This window comes from Tympanuchus pallidicinctus, unplaced genomic scaffold, assembly GCF_026119805.1.
Source record: "Tympanuchus pallidicinctus isolate F22 unplaced genomic scaffold, pur_lepc_1.0 scaffold24, whole genome shotgun sequence".
Classification (NCBI taxonomy): Eukaryota; Metazoa; Chordata; class Aves; order Galliformes; family Phasianidae; genus Tympanuchus; species Tympanuchus pallidicinctus.
The window spans coordinates 9518968-9538467 of record NW_026294741.1 but is presented as its reverse complement, the minus strand read 5'-3'; the positions used below and the strand labels follow the sequence as shown (position 1 = coordinate 9538467).

Below are 19500 nucleotides of genomic sequence, written 5' to 3'. Positions count from 1 at the left end.
ACTGAATCCCTGCTGTCGGTCTCCCTGTCCTGGATAGGGGCTTCTGTCCCCTGCTCCTGGAGTGAGGGCAGCTGTTGATGCCCAGCTTTGTGCCAGACTCAGCCTGTGGGTGAAGGAACAGGCTGCAGCACACAGGCAGGGTGTTGGCTGGTACACGGCGGCCAAGGTTTTCTCTCATCCTTGAGGGTGTTGGAATGCTGCTAGGTAAGATCATGGAGCAGATCCTCCCAGAAGCTATGGTTAGGCACATGGAAGGCAGCAAAGTGATATAAGGCAGGCAGTATGGCTTCATCAATATGTTGGTCCTGCCTGACCAACATATGGATTTCTGTGATGGCATAATTGCATCAATGGGCAAGGGAAGTGTCACTGATGCCATCTATCCAAACTTTGGTAAGGCCTTGTGGTCCACTACAGCATCCTTCTCTACAAATTGAAAAGATATGAATTTGGTGGGCAGACTTTTTGATGGAAGGGAAACTGCTTGCCAGACTGGACCCAGAGAGTGGTGGTCAATGGCTCAGTGTCCAGATGGAGATCAGTGACGAGTGGTGTCCATCAGGGATCAGTGCTGGGACCAGTGCTCTTTAATATCTCCTTGATGGCACTGACAGCAGAATCAAGTGCAGTTTGTGGATGACACCAAGCTGAGGGTGCTGTCAATGTACCCTAGGGATAAGATGCCATCCAGAAAGACCTGGACAGACTGAGCAGCATGGCTAGGAGACCTCACGAAGTTCAACAAATGCAGTGCGACTAACCTGGGTCACAGCAACCTCCACTGTCAACACAAGCTGAGGAACAAATGATAGAGCACAGCCCTTCCAGAAAGGACCTGGGTTCTCCAGATCCAAACAAATTGCTTGGAATGTGCGATGGGCACTGGAGCTCCAGGCGCAGCAGAACTCAGACCTTCATTTCTCACACAAATGTGTGTGTCCAGAGCTCATCCCATCAGCCTCACTGCAGTCACTTGGTGGGCTCCATCTTCACCAGCTACTTGGGTATGGGTCTGGCAGAGGGGCTGGGGGAGATGTGCAGCACACTGCTTCAGATCCGTACAGATGGGCAGGTGTTGGTGGCACAGGGGAAGAACAGCTGCTCTCTGGAGAGACATGCACTTGCTAAGCCTTGTGTCCCAGCTGCACGAGTTTTACCAAATAGTTCTACAGATTTGGCAGTGAAGCATGTTTTTTCCATTCTCAGCTCTCAGCTCTGGGAATAGCTGAGAATTGGGCTGAGGCCAATGGGATGAGCTGCAACAGGACCAAGTGCTCAGTTCCGTACTGGGGGCACAGCAGCCCCACGCAGCTCTGCGGGCTTGGGGCAGGGCGGCTGGAAGCTGCACGGAGGAAAACATGGCACTGAGGGACGTGATTGGAGGGCATGGTGGGATGGGTTGAGGTTGGACTTGATGATCCTGGCCGTCTTTTCCAACCTTAATAATTCTATGATTTCAACCCCTGAGGGCTGAAAGGAATTTAATTGGGTGCCAGTAGTTATACACCAGCAGTAACTAAATAACTTAAAATGAGTGATCCAAACTACCTGCATCTGCGCTCCTCCCACATCTCCTTTTTCTTTTTCTTTTTCTTTTTCTTTTTCTTTTTCTTTTTCTTTTTCTTTTTCTTTTTCTTTTTCTTTTTCTTTTTCTTTTTCTTTTTCTTTTTCTTTTTCTTTTTCTTTTTCTTTTTCTTTTTCTTTTCATTTTCATTTTCTTTTTTTTTTTCTTTTTCTTTTCATTTTCTTTTTCTTTTTCTTTTTCTTTTCTTTTTCTTTTTCTTTTTCTTTTTCTTTTTCTTTTTCTTTTTCTTTTTCTTTTCTTTTTCTTTTTCTTTTTCTTTTTCTTTTTCTTTTTCTTTTTCTTTTTCTTTTTCTTTTTCTTTTTCTTTTCCTTTTCCTTTTCCTCTTTCTTTCTCTCTTTTGCTTATTTTGCAAAACGTAAGATAGGGAAACTTTTGGGGTTTTGCCAGCTTAGTAAAGAGAATCAATCATAGAATCATAGAATGCCCTGGGTTGAAAAGGACCACAGTGCTCATCCAATTCCAACCCCCTGCTGTGTGCAGGTCTCCAACCAGCAGCCCAGGCTGCCCAGAGCCACATCCAACCTGGCCTTGAATGCCTGCAGGGATGGGGCATCCACAGCCTCCTTGGGCAAAAAATGAAGATGTCATCACAATTATAATTTCAGCTGAGATCAACACAAACAGAGCAAAGACAGAAATTTCTTAAAAAAAATATTTATTTCTCAACGTTTGAATTAAATATTATATCAAAAATACAATTCATTAAATACAGAAAACATAATCCAAACATAACTCTTAATTTAAAAAAATATATATCTGTTAAATAATCTTCCAATTTGGTTGGAGTGGTATTATTTCACCTGCTCCCTTCCATTATGAACAATTAATATATAAATAGTAAAGCAGATTCGGGGACATTTTCAGTCTCTTGGGCAGCTCTCAATGTCACGGTTGCGTTTCTGGCAGGGCCTGCAACCGGCCATTGCTTGCTCATCCCATCCTGGCGCATCAGTTCAGTTCCAGCTTGTTCATGTAGTCCTGCACCCAGTCGTTCTCAGGGTTGGCGCAGACCTCGCGGCCCTTCTTGGTGATGAACCTGCAGGGAGCAGCCAGGTGAGATCCCATGGGAGAGTCCTGCATGGAGGCGACCCCTCCTCCATTCCTCACCCCCTCCTGCTGATAGTCGGCACAATCTGGGCGCATGGTGCTGGCCACACGGGCAGCAGAGCCCTGGGGCAGGACCAGTGTGAGCCCCACCAGCATCCCCTTGCACCCATTGGGTGCGCATCCATCCTACTCCCCCAGAAAGGAGTTGTTCCCTCCCAACTCCAAAATGCAGAGGAATCCTCAGCCCAAAGGCAGAGCCCTCTGACCAGGGGGACACTTACACAACACCAGCACGAGGGCACTGGCTGTTGGTCTCGTAGTAGTCTGCCACAAAGTTGAAGGGCATCTGCCGGGAGATGTAGGTGAAGCAGCAGGAGGTCGGCGGGTCGGAACCCACTGCAAAGGCAAAGGAGGCTGTGAGCAGGGGCATGGGGCAGGGAGAGGTGGCAGGGAGCTGGGAGCAGAGCCCTGATGGGTCAGGGAAGGGAGCCGTGGTAGAAGGGCTGGCAGGGAGGATCCTGTCCCAGCAGCAGCATCTCCCTGGTCCCCATTTGGAGAGGTTTGGAGAGCCAGGACTTACCTGGTGCAGCAGAAGTCTGGTAGCAGATGGCAATGAGGAGAACGGCGAGGGCAGCCACAGAGACCTTCATGTCAGATGGGAGTGGTGGCAGGAGCTGGAGAGTGCAAGTGGAGCTCGGAGGTCTCTCTTCTCTGTGATGCTGAGACATTCAGCAACTGCCCAATTTATAGGGTGTGTGGCTCCGGGCAGCTGCTTGCGTAGAACGGTGGAATTTCCCCCTGAGAAGGAGCTGATCGCAGCACGGTCGCATGATGGAACAATGCGGTGGCCACAGCCTCCCCAGTGGCACAGGATATGAAACAATCGCCATATCTATTTTTGCTTCTCTCGTGCATCTTCCTTTAGTAAGAAGTTCCGCTTTGGAGGTCCCTGCATTTGTCAACAGGGCTGTGTTACCTAACCTGCATGAGCTGCTTAGAGATGACAGTGCATCCTAGCAGGAGTTGCACACACGATGAACACTGAGCTTAGGAAAAAGGGGGCTGAGGTCTCTTCTGCTTCCATCCCAGATCTGCACAGCCCCCACTGACCCAGCAGCACAATGTGGAGATGCCTGCCTCATCCATGTCCCATGAGTCTCAGAGTCACAGAATTGTAGGGTTTGGAAGGGACTCCTGGGGATCGTAAAGTCCAACCCCCTGCTTAGCACATTCCCTACTGTTGGGGAGAAGACCTTAAATGTCCAGGTTAGATTAGATGCTTGAATGTCAGTGACTCCTGGTAGGTGAGGTGCAGCTTGTCATTGCTGGGCACAAAGATGTGCATAGCCAAATGGAGCACAGGAATGCTGACTGTGACTGCAGCTACAGTGGAGAGAGATCTATGGGCAGGGTGAAGAAGACACTGCTCCTTAAGACCAGGAACTGTGAAGATGAATGTTTTCCAAATCTCACTCCAACAGGGGAGTCCCAGATGTGAGCAGGATGGGTCCCATGGAATGCTCATCACCAAGGGGTCTCTGGAGCCTACCTCACAGGCAACCCCAACTCCAACAGCATCACAGAATTGCAGGGATTGGAAGGAACCTCAAGAGATCATCGAGTCCAACCCCTTTGCAGGTCACACAAGTCGGTGTCCAGGCAGGTCTTGAAGACCTCCATAAAAGGAGTCTCCAGCACCTCTCTGGGCAACCTGTTCCAGTGCTCCATCACCCTCACCATAAAGAAGTTCTTTTGCATGTTTGTATGGAACTTCCTACATTCAAGTTTTAGGCCATCACCTAAAACACCTCCTTGTCCCATTGCTACACAGTGCTGAGAAGAGCCCCCTCACCCATTTGCCTTTCACCTCCCTGATAAACACTGATCTCCTCTCAGGCTGAACAGACCCAGGTTACTCAGCCTTTCCTCATACGACAGATGCTCCAGGCCTTTCATCATCTTTGTGGCTCTCTGCTGGACTCCTTCTAGAAGATCCCTGTCTGTTTTAAACTGGGGAGCCCAGAACTGGACACGATATTCTAAATGCGGCCTCAGCAGGGCAGAGCAGAGAGGGAGGATCACCTCCCTTGACCGGCTGGTCACAGTTTTTGACATAGCCTTTTGACTGTCCTTCTTGGCCACAAGGACACACTGCTGGCTCATGACCAACCTGTCGTCCACCAGGCCCCCCAGCCCCTTCTCCACAGAGCTTCCCAGCAGGTCATCCCCTGATCTGTACTGATGCATGCAGTTATTCCTTCCCGGGTGCAAGACTCTACTCTTGCTGTTGCTAAACCTCATCAGGTTCCTCCCTTCCCAACTCTCCAGTTTTCCCAGGTCGTGTTACATGGAGCACAGCCTTGTGATGTGTCACTGCTTGTGCCTGCGCTCAGCCCCCAGAAGCTGGAAGATGAGGAGAGAGCGTTCCTCCGCAGCCCGGCAGGCGGCGGGGAGCCGGTGCTCAGCCAGCTGGACCAGGAGCCAGCTCTGAGTTCTTCTTGGCTCTTCTCTCTTGTTGCTCAGGGAATGCAGCTTGCAGACATACGTAAGAGCATGGTTTGCCTCTGAGCTGTTCCCTGTGACTGTAACTTTGAGCGTTCCTGGGTCGTGTCTTGAGATTTGCCACCTACGGCCATCTGGTCCTGTCCTGCTCCCTAAGGTACATGACGTAGGCAAGGCAGGTGGGAGAAGTGGTGGGGAAGATAAAAGATCTCATTAACACTGAAAAATTAGGTCACTGAATCATAACGTCATAAAAGGATTGGGGTTGGAAGGGACCTCACAGCCCCAGTCAGCCCCATTTCTGCTGTGGGCCGGGTGCTCAGGCTGCCCATCATGGCCTGGGCACCTCCAGGGATGGGGCACCCACAGCTCTGGGCAGCAGTGCCAGCACTGGGTGAAGAATTCAATGGGTGAATTCACTGGGTGAAGAATTTCCTCCTCACATCTGACCTAAATCTCCCTCCTTCTAGTTTGAAGCCATTTCGCCTCATCCTATCACTACTGGACCACATAAGTTGTCGCAACTACAAGATCTTCGAGGTTCATTCCAATCCAAGTCATTCTACAATTCTGTGAATCTGTGGTTCTATGATTGCATGACTATTACAGAGCCCAGGAAAAGGCCAAATTTTTTTCCACTGCTGAAAGCCAAAAAACAATGACAAATGTGGGGTATTCACTTCCTAAGAGTCTGTTTTTTCCCCAGAAATCTGTCAGAACCACCACCCTGCCAGCTATTCGTGTGCTGGAGAGAGGTGGGAGGCTGTAGTCATATCAGCTATGCCCTGAGATTTTGTAACAAGTGCCTAAAAAATGTGTCCTCATGTCCTCGCCCATACCCCCACAACCCCATTATGATGAAATGAGAAAGTCATTTATTCTCACTCTTCCCCTTTTGGGAAAATGAGAAGCCACGGGGGTCTGGGATGAAGGACCTCTACCTGATGATGCTCTGGGGTGGAGGGATGGCTGTGGAAGGGTCAAGGTGAGCTCCTGAGGGGAAACTGGGTTAGTGTAGGAAAGGCTGTGGTGGGAAGTGATGTTTTCCCACTTTGGCTCCGTCTGGTTTCGATGCTCCCACCATGGGCAGACGATGCTTGGAGTCAGCAGGACGGGCCGTCTGGAGCAATGAGTGGTGTTGCATTAATTTGCATGGATAATGCTGCGTGTTGGAGCTTGTCTGCTGGCACCCGGAACTACCAGGAGAAAGTGCTAAGTAAAGAAAAGGCCCCAAATACATTTACTCACAACAGAAGTAGGGAAATTCTTAATGTGACCGATGAAAGAGGAACACTGCAAATGAGGCTGATGTAAGCTGCTGTTTTTAGCAGTTTTTAACGCTGAGTTGTTGGCATTCATTTGGAGAAGGAAGTACCACAGCTGTCCTGAGTTCGGAAACTGCCCCCAGCACAGCCTGCAGCACTTTCATCTCCCTTTGCTCGGGGCTCGCCTGCAGATGGCTTTTCTGAAGCATCCAGAGATCCTTTTCTTCCCTATTCTTAACACTTCTGGAGAAATATTGGAATGTTCAGCACGAGGTCATGTCCTGCAACCCACTGCAATGGGAACCTCTGGTGAGAGCAGCAGCACTGTGAGGGCTGGGGGCTGTGCGGCCGCTCCGGGCTTTGCGTTTCCCCTAAATCGTGTCGTGGTGGGAATCCCAGCCTGTGCCAGCCGTGCAGACAGGATTCAGCAAGCTGACTGTGCTGATAAGAGGCTGTATCGCATCACAGGATGCTTCTTCCAGCAGGGGCAGTTTCTGGAAAAATACTTAGGGGAAAACTAATGCTTCTCTATGCATGCCTCAGATTTTTCCTGGACTTTGTTTTGAAATAAAGCAAACAAAAGAGGATTAAATGTAAGGTATTTCAAACCAAATTAGAGTGTAATAAAAAAAATCCACCTCGCTTTGGCCTCTTCTCAGTCCTTGGACAAAGAGAGAAACAGGGAAAACAGAATTGCAGTGCCTTTGGAGCCCTAGGACATGCATTGCTCAGACTTACAGGAAGATTTCTGCCCCAGGAAAAGCAGGCAGAAAATCCAGAGCTCTTCCTGGGTGGGAAGTAAAGGCAGGTTATCAATGAACCCGTTGGACTTTGTGCGCTCAGCATCTGCAAGCAAAGAGGAGAAGAAAGTTCCACAGTTGCATGAAGCCGTTCTGCAGCCCAGCTCTCCCTGAAGCTCCAGGGTTGGGGCGCTGTGTGATGGCTGAGCTGAGCTCCAGGACCCCCAGGGTTCCGCTGTGCCAGGAGCCGTGCACCCTGCAGCATCCTTCCCCGTAATCCTCCTTAGTGAATAATGGTAGCTTTCTTTTATGGCTGTCCCCACACCCAAACAAACCTCATGCCCATGGCTGGGTGGGCCCAAAGCAATAAAAGCAGCTCAGTTCCAGGAACAGGGAAAGCTTGATAGAGAGATTGGCTGGAAATTGCTTGAGCTGCAGGAGCCTCCTGATGGCAGAGAGCCCTAGGGTGGAGCAACCAGCAGACACAGGGCAGAGAACTGAGAGCTGGAAGCAAAAGTGGGCGCAGGGCAGCGGGATGAGCTGCAGGGAGCTGGGGGCTGCGGCGCAGGAGGTTTGTGCTGGTGGCACTGGCATCAGCTGTGGTTGCAGCAGCTCCTTCCAGGGCCTCCTCCTCTCTCCAGCTCAGCCTGGCCAAATTCAACAGCCATAAACGATGGCTCCTTTCTTTCCACTGAGCATCTCAGTGCTTCTGCACCGGGGGCACTGCTCCGCGCTGCGCTGTATTTCCACTGCACCTCCCCAGTGCCAAGCAGGACGGCACAGTGCAAGCCCCAGCCCCTCATCTTGGTCGCTGCAGGAGGTGTGAAGTTCCATGAGCAAAGCTCTCCCTCGTTGGTGTTAGCCACAGAGCTCCCAGCCACAGCCCCCCTGCGCTGGAAATGCAGCAGCCAGCAGCGGGTGTGGTGGCTGCGATTTCCCCGTGCACACTTATCACGTGAGTTGCAAGCAGAGGGGAACAAGCCTCAAATGTCTGTTCATGCACGCTTTATTTCCATGGCAAAAAAGCTGAATTTCGATATTACTCTGCAGCAGTTCATCCTAGGGCTGGAGCTCCTGCTGTTCTGCCATGCACCTCCATATGGATCTACTCTGCTCCACCGGGAAAGCAGAGCCCTGCCCTGCCCACTCTGAGCCTAGCAAAGCCCCACACCTTCCTGATGCCTTTGTCAGCTCCTAAAGAGGCTTTGGCTCATTAACAGTGTGTCCTCAGCTTTGGTGGGGGTACATTAGCCTGCTGCACACACCGACATCCTGAACTCCATGTTGGGTTTGAACATGCAGGAAAGTGGATTGCAGCAGGGATCTTCATGTGAGCACATCCTCACCTGTGCTGGGGATCTCCTGCACCTCATGCCTGGGGTGCGTCAGTGGGACCCTGCAGTCTGTGGTGGCCTATGGCTGTTAGGGGGCTGTGGGCAGGCAGAGCCTGAGAGCCCACAGGAGGAGGAGCAGAGGTTGTTTTGAATTCTGCCAGGCTCTGTCTGTAGCATCCTCACAGGCAAACTGCAGCAGGCAGTGATATGGGCTGATGGCCAGCTGCATGCACGGCTCCCATTGGCTTCACCACGGGGGCAGCCCTGGGGGCAACCCCGTTCCATATCCTGATGACCTGAAGGGTACAGCATGCACCCCGGGCAGTTCTGCAGACAGCACAGAGCTGGGAGGAGTGGTGTTGTTGTGCAGAGAGAGCTGGGCAGGCTAGGAATGGGGTGGCAGAACCTCACACAGCTCAGCAGTGCAGTGTGCTGCCCCTGAGGGGGTTTGATCCCAATCCAGGACAGGTAGGGGGGTCCCAACCCCACTGCTCCCTGCTGGGCACCGGTGGTGCGGACCCACCTTGCTCCTCATGCTGCCGTGCAGCAAACCCCTGACAAGCACCCGCACAACAGCAGCACGAGTGCTCCTAGGGCTTGGTTTTTTTCCAGAGTTGTGTAATCTTAACCAAACATTGTTTCTTTTGCTATCCAGACTCATAGGGAAAATCCCTCCTGTAATTATGATGAATAGAACTCTTCTTTGTGGTCATGCCACTTGGCACAATCGAGTTTCCTTTTGAGCTGATAAAAACGAAAACGAATGCTGACTCAGAGCTTAGTATCCCAGCATTCTTGGCTCTGGTGTGAACTACATCCCATTCTTTCTGCCTTTCTTTTTCTTTTTTCTTTTTTTTTATTATTTCACTTTTGTGACATCCTCTGTCATCATCCTGGAATTTCCACTGGATCGTCTCCCTGCTGACTCCAGGACTTCCTATTAAAAGGGATCTGCATCCAGTTGCTGCAGACTGCCCCGCATCTGCCTGAGCTCCTGGTCCTGCTCAAACAGCCCTCATCCGACGGGAAGATGAAGCTCTCTGCAGTTGTTCTCGCTCTTCTGCTCATCGCATCCTCCTGCTCCCGAGCCTCCTCTGCCCCAGGTGAGTCCTGCTCCATTGTTTGAGAAGGAAGAACAGCTCTGAGCCTTTGTTGTCATTTCTCCTTTGAGGCAGAGAGCAGGGAATTTTCAGCTTCTCTCTGCTCTGCACTTAGATCAGCTCATGTAGGAACCTCCAAACTGGAAAATCATCCATCCATCCATCCATCCATCCATTCATCCATCCGTCCATCCGTCCGTCCGTCCGTCCGTCCGTCCATCTGTCCATCTGTTCATTCATCCATCCACCATTCTGATTCTGGGGTCCTTGCTCCTGGTCATAGCGTAGAGACTCCAGTCTCTGCCCTGGAACTGAGTAGGATTCTCCAGTGCATCTTTCAAACTTAATTGTCCTAGTTCTCTGCTCCCTCCTCCCTGCATGGCTCCTGAGCTCACCCCACACTCATGCTGTCTCTCTCTGCCTCTTCCAGTGGGACCCGACGTCCCGACCTGCTGCACTTCTTACATAAAACACAAGATCCCACGGAACCTCATCCGCAGTCACTACAGTAGCAGCACCAGCTGCTCGCAGCCAGCCATCATGTAGGTACCGATGTGGATATGGTGTGGGTGTGCGGGGTCGGCCGAGGGCTGCGGGTCAGAGAGAGGGGGCTGCGGGTGTGCTGTGCACAAGGCAGGGGGAACCGAGGGGAAAGGGCTGACACGGGGACTGCTGGGATGCTCCTGCAGGGGTGGCCAGGGATGCTCTCTGGGGACTCCCAGGGGTGTTCCTGCAGGAATTGATGTGGGAGAAGAATGGGAGTGGTGGAATTGTGGTGAACGCAGCATCAGCTTGGGGATGGTGGAGAACCTCTTGTGAACCCCAAACCCAGGCTCCTGCTCTGAGCAGTGACCTCAGTGTCTCACCTCTGTCTCATCCCACAGCTTTGTCACAAAGAAGCGCGAAGTCTGTGCCAACCCCAGTGACCCCTGGGTACAGAGCTACCTGCGGAGCGCCAAGCGGGACTGAGCGGAGCCAGGCAGGATGGGACACTGCTGCCATGCCAGCCACATCACCACGAGCTCCTGACATGGAGCATGGCTTCAGGACGGCTGCATAAGCCCACGTCTCCTGCTTGCAGCTCCCACGGACTGCAGGATGGGGACTACAGACATCTCATGTCAGTGCTGTTAGCACAGCCCACTCTGCAGCCCCAGCAAGTAGCTCGACACCTCTGCCTGCCTGCAGACTAGAAAGGCCCACGGCGCATCTACTGTTCCTAAGTTATTTAAAATTATTTAAGAAATTACCATAAGAGATAGGCAGTATTCTCATATCTGGATCATATTTATGGGAGAGTGGCAGGGAGGGCATTTAAGGGAGGGTGGCCCAGAGTCTCCTCTTCAAAGGAGGGGTGGCTCCGGCTCACTTGTATGAAGGTGTTGTGGAGAATAAAGAATGTGGATAAAACCTCTGTTTTTTTGTCCCTTGATGTCCTTTACACCATCACAGAAACAAACTCTCACCACTAGCCCATCAGCACGCCCTACATGGCATGTGATGATGGGAAGTGGTTTGAGATAAGCCCATGAAGTTTCCACACTACAGACATATGAATATCCTCTGACTCTGTTTCCCCACCACATCCCCTATGAACCAGACAGACAAGGAGGGGCTCCTCATGCACCCCAGCTCAATGCCTGGCTCCCCAGTGGGCACTATGTGTGTGATGGGATGGGATGGGGATGGGCACATTGCAAAGGGCACAAACCAGGAGAGCTGCTGTAGGGCTGCAGATGGGAGCCAGCCCTGCTCCACATCCAGCACCAGGCACAGGGCACACGGGTGGCTCATGTGTGGCTTTGCAATAGGAGCAAGCGGGTTGCAAGGGAGCATGCTTGCATCATGCTCAGCACACTGAGGTGCTCCCACAGCCTCGTGTCTGCACAACATCTGTTCTGTTCAGACAGTATTTCTTCTCCCTAATGCAAAACACATTTCTCCTATTGTTTAATATTTTTAATCCACAGCTTATAGCTCAAACTTGGCAGCTCCAGAGCTGGGAAAGCACCTCGCAGCTGCCTCATGATTTCCATCCAGCTCTGTGTTTTCCCGGCAGCAGCGCTGACTGCAGGCAGGAAGGCTGCAGGGCCCTGAGCAGCAGCAGGACGGGCTCCCATCTGCCAAGGCTGGGGAAATGGGGAAAGGCCTGGGCTCTGCTCAGCCCTGCCACAGTCCCAGCATTGCACTGAGGGCACGGCAGAGAGGGGCAACTCTCAGCAAGGCTGGGTAGGTCAGCAAAAAGTCTGTCCTGTGCTAGGGCCCGTGTCTGCTTAAGCTGGGGGATAATCATGGGGGGAAGAGTCTGCTGAAAGGGCTGTCTTGAACTGGGATCACATAGAATCAGTAAGGTTGGAAAAGACTTCTAAGATCACCAAATCCAAACCCAGACCACCCCACCATGCCCTCAGTGCCACATCCCCACAGCTCTAGAAAACCTACAGGCACAAGGACACTTCCCTGGGCAGCTGTGCCACAGCATCACTGCTCTTTTGGAGAAGAAATTTTTCCTAATGTTCAACCTGAACCTCCCCTGGTGAACTGTGAGGCCACCATCTCTCCATCGCTGTCGTCTGGGAGCAGAGCCCAACCCTCCAGTCGCCACCTCCTTTCAGGCAGTTGTAGGAGCGTCTCCCCAGGCAGAGGAGGTCTCCCCTGAGCCTCCACACTGACCTCTCCCCTGAGCCTCTGCTCCACACTGACCCATCTCAGCTCCCTCAACCTTCTTGGCCCCCTGGGCACGCTGCTGGCTCATGGTCAGTGGGTATCAGCTCACACCCCCACATGCTTTTCCTGCATGCATCTTTCCAGCCATTCTGCCCCAGGCCCATAGCACTGCATGGGGCAGTTGTGACCCAAGCACAGGACCCAGCACTTGGTCCTGTTGCAGCTCATCTCGTTGGCCTCTGCTCACTGATCAGCCTGTCCACATCCCTCTGTGGGGCCTAGCTACCCTCAGACAGACCCACTGTTCCCCCCAGGTTGGTGCCTGCAAATTTACTGTGGATGCACTCCGTTCCCTCATCCAGGAAGAGAGCAGGTGGGGCCGGGAGCTGTGGGGTTTTGGTTCTGCTGAACCCAAACCTGCGCTCAGCACCTTTTGCATGGAGAAGAGGTGCCTGGTGCAGGAGGGGGCCTGTGGCACCCACACAGACCCTGCCCTGAGCTGCTGAGGAGAACAAAGGATGGCTGTGCTGGTGGCTGTGTGTGGGGGTTCTGCCCAGGCCCGGCACAGAGGGGGGAACCTGGTGCAGAGCTGGCTGCTCTCGGGGCAGTCCCTGGCCAGCAGCCCATGCAGCCACAGGAATTTCCCACAACCTCTGCTTTCGTTTTCCTGACTGGAGCTATCGGAGCTTCATCTTAACAGCCCACGCTAGGGCTCCTACCAGGGAGATGAGGCAAGTGGGAGCAGTGGGAAATAGGGAGGGTTTGACATCACAGGGTGCTGTTGGGGACCTGGCAGCTGCCTGCTGGCTCGGGGCAGGGCAGAGATTCCACTGTGCCCAGGAGGTGCGGCAGCTGCTCACGGTGCTGAGTCTCAGCACAGCACCAAGCCCTCGGAGCTTGCACAGCTGTTCCTTGTTTCCATTGACATTCTTTGGGTGAGACAGAGAGAAGGCACAGCCCGGACAAATGCACTGTTCCTGCACTGTGTGGTCAGCTACGATTCATTTATCTGTTCTGTTGGAATGCTTTAAGTGTAAACAGAAAGCCACCCAAAGAGCCGAAGCACCTCACTTTTGGGGAGCTTGAACCACATTGGGCTGTCCCCTTTGTGCCAGTGAAGCTCAGAAGAGCTCTGGGGCCGGCAGTGAGCAGCCCCCAGGCAGACTTGTCCCCTCCTGTTGTTCTTAACTCCATTCTGTATCTCTCCCTTCATCAGCCCCAGGGGCTGCTTGCCCTCACTGCCCTCACCACAAGGACTGGGGACGTGGTTACTTCTGGGAAGCCCTGCTGTATTGGGGCAAGCACATCCTGCCACAGCCGCTTCTTGCAGCTCTTTTTCAGCTGTTGGTTTGAACCTGACCTTACAGCTCAGTGTTTCTGAGTTTTGCCTTTCTGACCTATGTGATGCTGGAGGCATGGCCATATGCTGGCGGCTCTGCATTGCTCATGAAACCTTCCTCCTAAACCTCCTAAAATGGGGGCTTATAGCATCCATTGCTGCTTCTTGGCCTGGCCTGGGGCACCTCCAGAGATGGAGAACCCAGAGCTCTGGGCAGTGCCAGGGCCTCAGTGCTCTCTGCGTGAAGCATTTCCCCTTCAAATCTGACCCCTTTTATTGTGTCACCAGAAAGGAAAACCCGGTGCCCAGCTCCTCCAGGAACTTCAGGGCAACTCCTGAGGAAGTGCAGCAGAACAGGCTGCTCCTTGATCAGGGAGGGTTATGGCAAGGGGGTGATGACTGAGGGGAGGGCAGGGGGCAATCCCAGCATCTGCACAGCACTGCAGCACTGTTCAGTTCAGGGTATTAACAGACACTGCTTGCTGTGATGCACTAGGGATCAGTTGTTGCAGCAGCGGCAGCAGCAGGTCAGGCCCTGTCATTTCATTCTCTACCCACAAAGACATCAGAAAGTTTTAATGCAAACTGTAGCCTGACAAAGTGTGGTTTGGTTCACTGCGCTTTTTCAAAGCAAATTCAGGCTTCCTTCACAAGATGTGTGCATGTCATCTGCGGCAACTGAGTGAGCACAGCCAAAGTGGAACCCTGCTCCTGCATGACTGCCACAGAGCCCCAAGGCAAATCCCCAGGGGCCTCAGTCCCTGATGTGATGGGGAGGGCTGGCACAGAGCCCCGGGTTGTGCTGGGAGCTGGGGATGCAGCAGGGATGGGTTTATGGATAAGGAGGGGGAGAGATTCCCAGCTGGGAAGTGGTGTCTATCCATGCCTGTCCAAGGAGCCCTCCCAGCTCTTTTGGCCCAGGAGCAGTGTGGGGTGGGCAGGTGCTGAGCTACGCAGCAGGACGGTCCCACAGAGCCTACTCAGCACCCTGCCCTTCCTGGGGGCTGGTGGGAGGGGATGCAGCCAGAGCTTAGACACAGAGATAGAAAACTTTATTCTTTGGGACCAGCAAGACACAGCGTTTTGAGCACAAGTGTGGTTCCAGAATGAGCATCCCATAAATATCCAGTGTACTGTTTCCTCCCTTAGGGAAGGATCTCCTTCACAGCATCTCATTCACAGCTCCTGCAGCACAGCAAGACACAGCCAGCTGGCCTGGAGGTCAGCCTGCATTATGTGACAGCACACACACCTCGTTCTGACAGACTGCATCCCACAGGTGGCTCTTAGGGTAAAGTCCCCTCCTGCTCCAGTAGCAGAGGCACAGGAGGAGACGACATTTTCACAGCAGCCTGCACCAAGCAGACCTGAAAGGCCAAGAGACACGTCCCCAGTATCTCAGCTGCATGGTAGGGTGGCTAAATTGTATAGTATAGATGATGCTGTTGCAAGACAAAAAAGAAGCTCAGGGACCCTGGGGTGTCTGTTGGCCCTGGTGCTCAGCAGTGGGGTTTCTAGGACCACACCATGGCTGTGCTGCACAGACTCGCAGGGCTCTCCAGGGCAGACACCTCGGGTCCTGGTGCTCACTGCAGCTCCAGGAAGTTGATGTATTCCTTCACCCACCGGGCGTCGGGGTTCGCGCAGACCTGCCGCCCCTTCCTGGTGGTGAACCTGTGGAGCAGGGAGGTGTCAGCCCCAGAGCCAGCTGTCGGCACCCACCATCCTGTTCTGTGACCAGCATTGGCTCCAGCAGGGGTCACTTACCCTCCCACAAATCCCCAAGCTCCAGAGGAACCCAGGCACCACAGAGAGCTCAGGGACCCTGGGAGAACCTGCATGCTACAAACTGTCTTCACGGGACATCCTTCCCAAGCCTTGTCCCAAGCACCAGGGTGGGTTCATTTCTCAACTGAAGAGGATGAGAGCCCACACTGCATGTGGGACCTGTGGTGGCTGCCCCTTCCCCTGGCTCCAGGCACCATCCCTCACACCACCAGCCCCTTGTTCCCAGTGAAAAGCAATTCTCCCCTTGAGCCCAGAGCTGGATCTGGTACTTACACAACTGCTGGCTGTGGGCACTTGCTGCTGGTGTAGAAATACTCCTTCACATGATTCTGGGGCAGCTTCCGTACTCTATAGCTGAAGCAGCACACAGTTGTGTCAGCCCCAACTGGAAGAGAAGAAGGCTGATATGAGTCTACCATGAGTCCACCACAATGTGCTGCCCATAGCAGCGTGGACAGCCATCCCTTAGGCAGCTACTCTCATTCAATCTCCCCAGAAAGTCATCAATAAATGGGTGTGAGCACCAAAGTGTAATGGAGGTCATTGCTGGGGGTGTCTTAGTAGAGCTTTTGCAGTCTTCTTTTCCTCAGTGCTGGTGACGAAAGTCCCCTCACTCATCCTAGGACCAGCCCTAAAGCCCAGCAACACTGGAGGTATGAATCCTGAAAACTTCAATGCTTGCAAGGTAAAATTTATCATTGCCTCCCTGGGTGAAAAGGAGAAAGAAAGGAAAACCTGTCCAAAGAAAGCATGAAAATCTTCCAACCTTTGAACCTTGTTGTTTCCCTCTGTTTCAATATAACTGCCCGCCAAAATGAAAAACTCCCACGTCAGGAGAGAAGAGAGAAGCAATGCTGTACTCACATGGAGATGAAGAGGTCTGAGGGAAGAGGGCAGCAATCAGGAGGATGGAGAAAGGCACAGCTACAGCGGTCATCATGGGCAGAGCTGAGCTGCAGAGGCAGGAGCAGAGCAGAATCCTTCCAGGCGTGGTGTGGAGTGGCTGGGATGCTCCTCGCTTTTTATCAGGCTGGTGGCCAGTCAGATTTCAAGGGGAAATTTTAGGGTTTCCAAAGTGTAACTGATGTCACGGCACCTTTGCCTCAGAAAGGCTGAAAAAAAAAAAAAAGAAGAAAAAAAAAAGGAAGAAACAGGTTTAGGAAATACCAAAATAGTTGCTGTGTGAGGTGGGGTAAGTCTGAACAAATCAGCACCCAACCAAGGGTGACACTGCTCAAGACAGGATGTGAAGCAGTCTTTGAGCCTCGGGTTCACACTTCACCAAGGTACCAGCAATCCCCTGCATCTCAGCACAGACCAGGAGGATGCTAACTCCATCTCATGCCAAGGTCCTAAGCCTTGAGGACAAAGGTGCTCAGTCCTTCAAAATGGGAGCAGCCAGAGAGCCCTGGGTTCCATGGTGGGTCTGGGCACAGCCAAGAAGGGCTTTCCCTGGGAAGCCCACCTAGATGCTCTGAGTACCATCTTGTGACAGAGATGTGGAGCCAACTCAGCACAGGGTGGGATGCAGGAGGCTGAGCCCAGGAGCTCCTCTTGTGCCAGAACCATGACCTATGTGCATGCACACAGTCACGGGGCTCTTTACCACGAGGTGATGGGCTCCCCAGGATGCATAGGGAGCATTTCCCCTTTCTTACCTCCTCTTCAGCAGCACCACGTTTGCCAGCTCAAGGCTGTGGTTGCTCAGTCATATCCAGCTCACGAGGCACCATGAGCTCCTTTCCCTGTAGTTTTGTGGCTTCCCACAGCCCCTCTGTCATGATGTGGGAAGTGGCAGGAGCTGCTGCTCTGCTCCTGTGGCAGCATCCCCTCCACCACCATGTCTCCATGGGAGGGGAGGACAAGCAGTGCTGCAGGAACTTTCCCAAACCACTCTTGTGAAGTTGGAGGGGGGACTCCAAGTTTAATATTGCAATTAGTGAATTGTTCTGACTCTTTCTGAGGGCTGCTTCGAAAGTAATGCCTCCTTTTTTATGGTGTCAGCCTACGACATCAGAGGTGGATGCTGGTGGTACAGCAGTAGGGGTTGAACCTTCTCACCAGTGCCCCATTTTGTGCTGCTGCTGTGTGACAGCTGGCAGCAGACGGGCAGTCTGACAGAACGGTGTCTGACACAGAAGGCTGGATGGAGCAAAGTGTGTCACTGAACTCCTCTGTGCAGAAACAGTGGCACCCACTGACATTCACTGATGCTCGCTGGATGCTGATGGAGACCAACCAGTGCATGTGAGCACAGTGAAAGTTGCACTGCATGGACAAAGTTTTCCTGGCAGTAATGCTTTCATAGCAACTGTGAAACAAAGGGTTGCCTCCATGTGTGTAGATTTGTTCCAGCACAGCATGCAGGTTCATGCTAATCACTGGTGAAAATGCACAGCTAATGGTGATAACTATGTCAAAAATAGTGTTTTGTACCAGAGAATTTGCTCCATCAAATAGTGTTACTGTACTCTTTGTATCAGTTGTCTTTTCCATGGCAATAAATAGGAGGCATTACTTTCAGAGAGGCCTACTTATGAATTTATTGCTTACACCATAGATCCATGTAGGGATGCAAAGCAAGACTGTGCATCTCCGCTTTGTCTCTCTCTGCAATTGTGAATGTACTTTACCCTCAGTCCTGACCCATATCCACCAAACAAAGGCTGACCCTGGGACTGGGACTTCTTTCAAGGAGCTGTTCTTGTAGAAAATGAATATTTGTACCCCCCCCAGATGCACAACACACACTGCCCTGCACACTGCTGGCTCTTTCCCTTGCATTCAGGGCGGGCAATCACCCACCCCCCTGTCCTCATCCAGTACAGACGCCATATGCCCACTATAGGTCGTGCAAATGAACCCACTCCTGCCAGCAGAGCTCTGGGAGCCGTTACTGCCTCTGACAAAATGACTGCCAGCTCCAGATAGAGATCTAGGAAACCACAGAGAGATATTGACATGCCCCAACCACAGAACTGCCGTAGCCCACGCTCTGGTAGAGCTTGTCGAGGCAACCGAAACCATGACATCTGCATATCCTGACAGCTGCAGCTCAGCTCAGCATAGCTCCATCCTTGGGAGGGTTGGAACTCCAGGCTCTGTCCTACTGACAGCACTGAGGCTCGCAGCCCTGTTTCCCCCAAGCAGGAAAAACCTCTGCTGGCATTATTGTCTGTGCCATGTTGTTCTGCTTCACTCAGCCCTGGGGACATGCTGGCTGTGTACTGGGACACAGGGTGTGTTGTGTCCATGATGCCACTTTGCCTGTGTCCGGTGTGATGTGCATTGCCTCAGCCTTGCTGCAGCAGCACACATGGGGTCCCCTCTCCATCATCAGCAGCTGAACCTCAATGCTGAGCCCCCAGGGCTCTGCTGGTTATTTTCATGAACAGTTGCCCATCATTGCCTTTCCCAAACCTGTCTTCGCTGGTGCACCAATCAGCAGCACAACGTGATCCTGCTTCCCACATCTGACAGAGGCAGAATCCTCTTGCTCAGAGGATCTGCCCAGTGCCACAGCATGCAGAAAGGAGCAGGCATCCCTGCAACGTCTCCCAGAAAGGTGGTGGAAGCCACACCAGCCAATCTTCCCCTTTGTCTGCAGGGCCCACATGCCTGCATCCTGCATCCCCTGGGTTGGGGGCCACCACCACGTCCACCACCACCACTTCATCTCTGGTGGTTTAGTGGTCAGGACTCATCACTCTTATGGCCTGGGTCCAATTCCCAGCTAGGGAAAAGGCCCTTACAACCACCACAGGTCACAGACTTCTCTGGGCAGATCCGTGTGGGCAGACAGGGCAGGGTAAATCTTGAGGACCAGTGGCAATCCACTCCTCTTCCGCACTGCCATCAGGCTGCACCCTCCAGCAGAAATCTGCGCTGTCCTGGCAGCAGGAAGCAGTGCTTTGTAGGCAGCAGGGTGCTGCAGCTGTGTGTGTTTCATCCTGTGGCAAGAGAGATGCAGGTGCTTGGCCATTTTGGCCACCCCGAAGGGGAAGAGGCCAACAAAAGATGAGGGTCCAGAGCAGATGGGGACAGCAGGGACCCCTCGGTGAGGAGTGGTGGGGATGTGTGTCTGTCTGTCCCTCCTGGGGACAGGAGGACAGGGGCTGTCAGTAAAAACTCC

The 19500-nt window shown here is 52.7% G+C and overlaps 3 protein-coding genes across 3 annotated transcripts; 1 reads left to right on the top strand and 2 right to left on the bottom strand.

Moving 5' to 3' along the window:
- Positions 1-2253: 2253 nt before the first annotated feature.
- Positions 2254-3765, bottom strand: LOC128083454 (C-C motif chemokine 4 homolog). Its single transcript, XM_052688710.1, has 3 exons — positions 3214-3765; positions 2915-3029; positions 2254-2622 (listed from the first exon to the last, which is right to left on the bottom strand). The coding sequence occupies exons 1-3, from the start codon at positions 3359-3361 to the stop codon at positions 2535-2537; spliced, it is 351 nt and encodes a 116-aa protein (XP_052544670.1). The 5' UTR covers positions 3362-3765; the 3' UTR covers positions 2254-2534.
- A 5548-nt stretch (positions 3766-9313) lies between these two features.
- LOC128083474 (C-C motif chemokine 4-like) lies at positions 9314-10984 on the top strand. The gene is made up of 3 exons (XM_052688747.1): positions 9314-9577; positions 10005-10116; positions 10459-10984. Exons 1-3 carry the CDS (start codon positions 9505-9507, stop codon positions 10541-10543), a joined length of 270 nt encoding a protein of 89 aa, XP_052544707.1. The 5' UTR covers positions 9314-9504; the 3' UTR covers positions 10544-10984.
- A 3626-nt stretch (positions 10985-14610) lies between these two features.
- LOC128083457 (C-C motif chemokine 5-like) lies at positions 14611-16560 on the bottom strand. Its single transcript, XM_052688720.1, has 3 exons — positions 16233-16560; positions 15642-15753; positions 14611-15254 (listed from the first exon to the last, which is right to left on the bottom strand). Exons 1-3 carry the CDS (start codon positions 16306-16308, stop codon positions 15167-15169), a joined length of 276 nt encoding a protein of 91 aa, XP_052544680.1. The 5' UTR covers positions 16309-16560; the 3' UTR covers positions 14611-15166.
- Between the last annotated feature and the right edge of the window lie 2940 nt (positions 16561-19500).

Coding starts and splice junctions, on each gene's coding strand:
- LOC128083454 (XM_052688710.1), bottom strand. CDS start 3,361: ATGTCTCAGCATCACAGAGAAGAGAGACCTCCGAGCTCCACTTGCACT. Junction 3,030..3,213: donor CCAGACTTCTGCTGCACCAG/GTAAGTCCTGGC, acceptor TTGCCTTTGCAG/TGGGTTCCGACCCGCCGACC. Junction 2,623..2,914: donor TGCCCTCGTGCTGGTGTTGT/GTAAGTGTCCCC, acceptor TGCTCCCTGCAG/GTTCATCACCAAGAAGGGCC.
- LOC128083474 (XM_052688747.1), top strand. CDS start 9,505: ATGAAGCTCTCTGCAGTTGTTCTCGCTCTTCTGCTCATCGCATCCTCC. Junction 9,578..10,004: donor CCGAGCCTCCTCTGCCCCAG/GTGAGTCCTGCT, acceptor TGCCTCTTCCAG/TGGGACCCGACGTCCCGACC. Junction 10,117..10,458: donor TGCTCGCAGCCAGCCATCAT/GTAGGTACCGAT, acceptor CTCATCCCACAG/CTTTGTCACAAAGAAGCGCG.
- LOC128083457 (XM_052688720.1), bottom strand. CDS start 16,308: ATGATGACCGCTGTAGCTGTGCCTTTCTCCATCCTCCTGATTGCTGCC. Junction 15,754..16,232: donor TCAGACCTCTTCATCTCCAT/GTGAGTACAGCA, acceptor CTTCTCTTCCAG/TTGGGGCTGACACAACTGTG. Junction 15,255..15,641: donor TGCCCACAGCCAGCAGTTGT/GTAAGTACCAGA, acceptor CCTGCTCCACAG/GTTCACCACCAGGAAGGGGC.